The sequence below is a fragment of the Hippocampus comes genome, unplaced genomic scaffold (genome assembly GCF_001891065.2).
Source record: "Hippocampus comes isolate QL1 unplaced genomic scaffold, H_comes_QL1_v1.1 C17042897, whole genome shotgun sequence".
NCBI lineage: Eukaryota > Metazoa > Chordata > Actinopteri > Syngnathiformes > Syngnathidae > Hippocampus > Hippocampus comes.
The window spans coordinates 1-2,292 of record NW_017841981.1 but is presented as its reverse complement, the minus strand read 5'-3'; the positions used below and the strand labels follow the sequence as shown (position 1 = coordinate 2,292).

Here is a 2,292-nt window from a genome sequence, read left to right as displayed (position 1 = left end):
GTTACAGTCCTATGGCGTTTGTACATAATTTGGAACACAGCCAAGTCTATCACTAACCTATGCTAGTGCTAGTGCAGTCGTAAAGTCACAATGACTGCAAGTATTTGTGTGAAAAACACTCCCAGGCCAAAAATATAAAACAAGCACGTGACCACGTCACATGCGCAGGTATTCTAAAACACAAAAGTAACGTGTTCAGACAGGAAAAGCACATCACCTCTCAATAAGCATGGCTTGGCGATGAGGCGGGATCTGGAAGAGCAGCTGATTGGCCAGTTTGGATGGACTGTGCAGCAGACGCTCGCACATCTGGAAAGTTCTATACTGGTCCATGGTATCACTCAACAGCACGTCCGCGTTTGCCTCGCACTCGTCCAGTGCTCCGCCCTCCATTCGAACTTTCACTGCATCGTTTACTGTTCCGGACAATAAATATGTTTCATTCAAACTTGTTTAACCAACAGATTCCCATTTAAAATTGACTTGTTAAAGTATAGATATAATTAGTTGGGTGGCTGGAATATGTCCAGTTAGTCTCCATGTGAATTTATAAATGTAAGTCTCTTGTTAGTAAAGGTAAAACATATATTTAAATAAATATCTCCTGAAATATGAATGGTGTGGCATTCATTACCTGTATATCCATCTAACCAGAGCTGATAAACCTCCTCGTCCATGATAGTGGTGTTACCCACGAACACATCCAGCTCCACAGCCATCTGCTTCAAGACCATATGTCAAGAAATAACAAGGTTAGTCATAAAAAAGCTGGGCTTTGTAAAATGAAAGTGCAGCAATCTGCATTAGACTTTATGGATGGATGGAAAGATAGATTAAAAAAAACTGCGAGTGAAGGTGAAAGTTATTATTTCCCATTGACCCTGAAGGAAACACCAGACTGAAAGACATACAGTAGATGCTTTCGATTTATCAAAGAAAAAAAAAAGAATTTACAAAATGTTTAGCCATCCAATAACACATTACCTTGTTTTAGTCTCCTCCCAAACGACGTCAGGCAATTAAATACAAAGACATCTTTTGGTGAATTCGCTTCACTAGGCCGACTAGTATGGGCTAGCTTCGAGTCGCTAAATCGCGAAACATACAGTGAACACACACTCACTCAGACCAAAACGAAATAGCTAAATGATAAAAAATGGAAGTGTACTGTGAGTTGACAAGCTATAGTCTTTCTCAAGGTTTCACATGGGGCGATTGTATGAGACTAATGTGACGTACAGAACTGTCAACAACAGCCGTCACATACACACAAACAGATACGCCTACTTCCGGGTTCCGTCACCGGAAGTGATTTTAACACTGCAAGTCGAAGAGATAGAAAACATAACCCGTCTGGTTTGGTCATGACGTAATGCACCGTACCGCCTTACAAATATAGCGTTTGTGTTCACTATTTCCTTACATAATACTCAAAGTGCTTTACATAATCATGTTTACTCCCGCGCTTTTTCTTTTTTTTATTATTATATCGAATATTAGCAATTATGTGACACATGTACTAACATTGTTTTCATAACTGTCAATAATTTGAATGTTAGAATTCTTCCAAATGAAATGGCTGTTTTAGTCCCCCACAAAACGTTTTTTTACAGTGCAAGGACATGCTTGATGCATTGTGTTTCGTGCTTTGCAGATTATTTTTTGTTTGTTTGTGCTGTTACAGAGTTTAATCAATCCAACGGACAACTTATGAATAAAATTGACTTCAAACATGAACTTTTTTTTGTCTGGGTTGTTAAAAGGGTTGATTTTCAGAAGATGAGCAATGAAGGGCAGCTGCTGAACTTTTATACGTTGAACCCCTTGCCGTAGAAAAAAGTCTGCTTGGAACCGGAATGGATGACTGACAGTGGCAGATTTGCCTATTAATTATTTCCCACTTTCTCAAAATAAACCAGACCACATCTGCTCTTACTTGATCTTCTGCGTGAAATACACAATCTGCTCCCCCGCTGGCGATTAATCCAAATAAATCCCCATAAATCCCTGGTTACACCCTCCCTTTTTCGGTCCTGCTGCATGTGTCCTATACACGGGGATGTGAGGCGGCGAGGGGGTGGTGGGGAGACGAATCCCCGGTTGTCAAATCCCTCGCTGCACATTTATTTTTTGTGAGTTGTAAACTCACATGACACTCTGATGCCGTCACCATTGGGTTAACACCCTGCATTGTCCTGCTCTCCATGCAACAAAGGAGGTGGGACACAGGGCGGAAGGATGTGTGAGTGAATGCCTCAGCACAAAGGTATTGGAGGGGTGGGTAAGGGCGGG

General features: G+C 41.2%; 1 protein-coding gene across 2 annotated transcripts; it reads right to left on the bottom strand.

Annotated features, from left to right (window-relative positions):
- Window positions 1–185: 185 nt before the first annotated feature.
- Window positions 186–1,315, bottom strand: LOC109509811 (acidic fibroblast growth factor intracellular-binding protein B-like). 2 transcript variants are annotated; one of them, XM_019859665.1, is made up of 3 exons: window positions 985–1,315; window positions 635–722; window positions 186–416 (listed from the first exon to the last, which is right to left on the bottom strand). In XM_019859665.1, the coding sequence occupies exons 2-3, from the start codon at window positions 717–719 to the stop codon at window positions 214–216; spliced, it is 288 nt and encodes a 95-aa protein (XP_019715224.1). In that variant the 5' UTR covers window positions 720–722; window positions 985–1,315; the 3' UTR covers window positions 186–213. The 2 variants fall into 2 exon arrangements, with proteins under 2 accessions (XP_019715224.1, XP_019715223.1); XM_019859664.1 differs by having other exon boundaries at window positions 635–719; window positions 985–1,314.
- Between the last annotated feature and the right edge of the window lie 977 nt (window positions 1,316–2,292).

Excerpts from the sequence above, each read along its gene's own strand:
- LOC109509811 (XM_019859665.1), bottom strand. The coding sequence starts at position 719 with ATGGCTGTGGAGCTGGATGTGTTCGTGGGTAACACCACTATCATGGAC. Across the intron at positions 417-634 it reads CTGGTTAGATGGATATACAG|TAAACGATGCAGTGAAAGTT; the intron begins GTAATGAATGCC and ends TGTCCGGAACAG.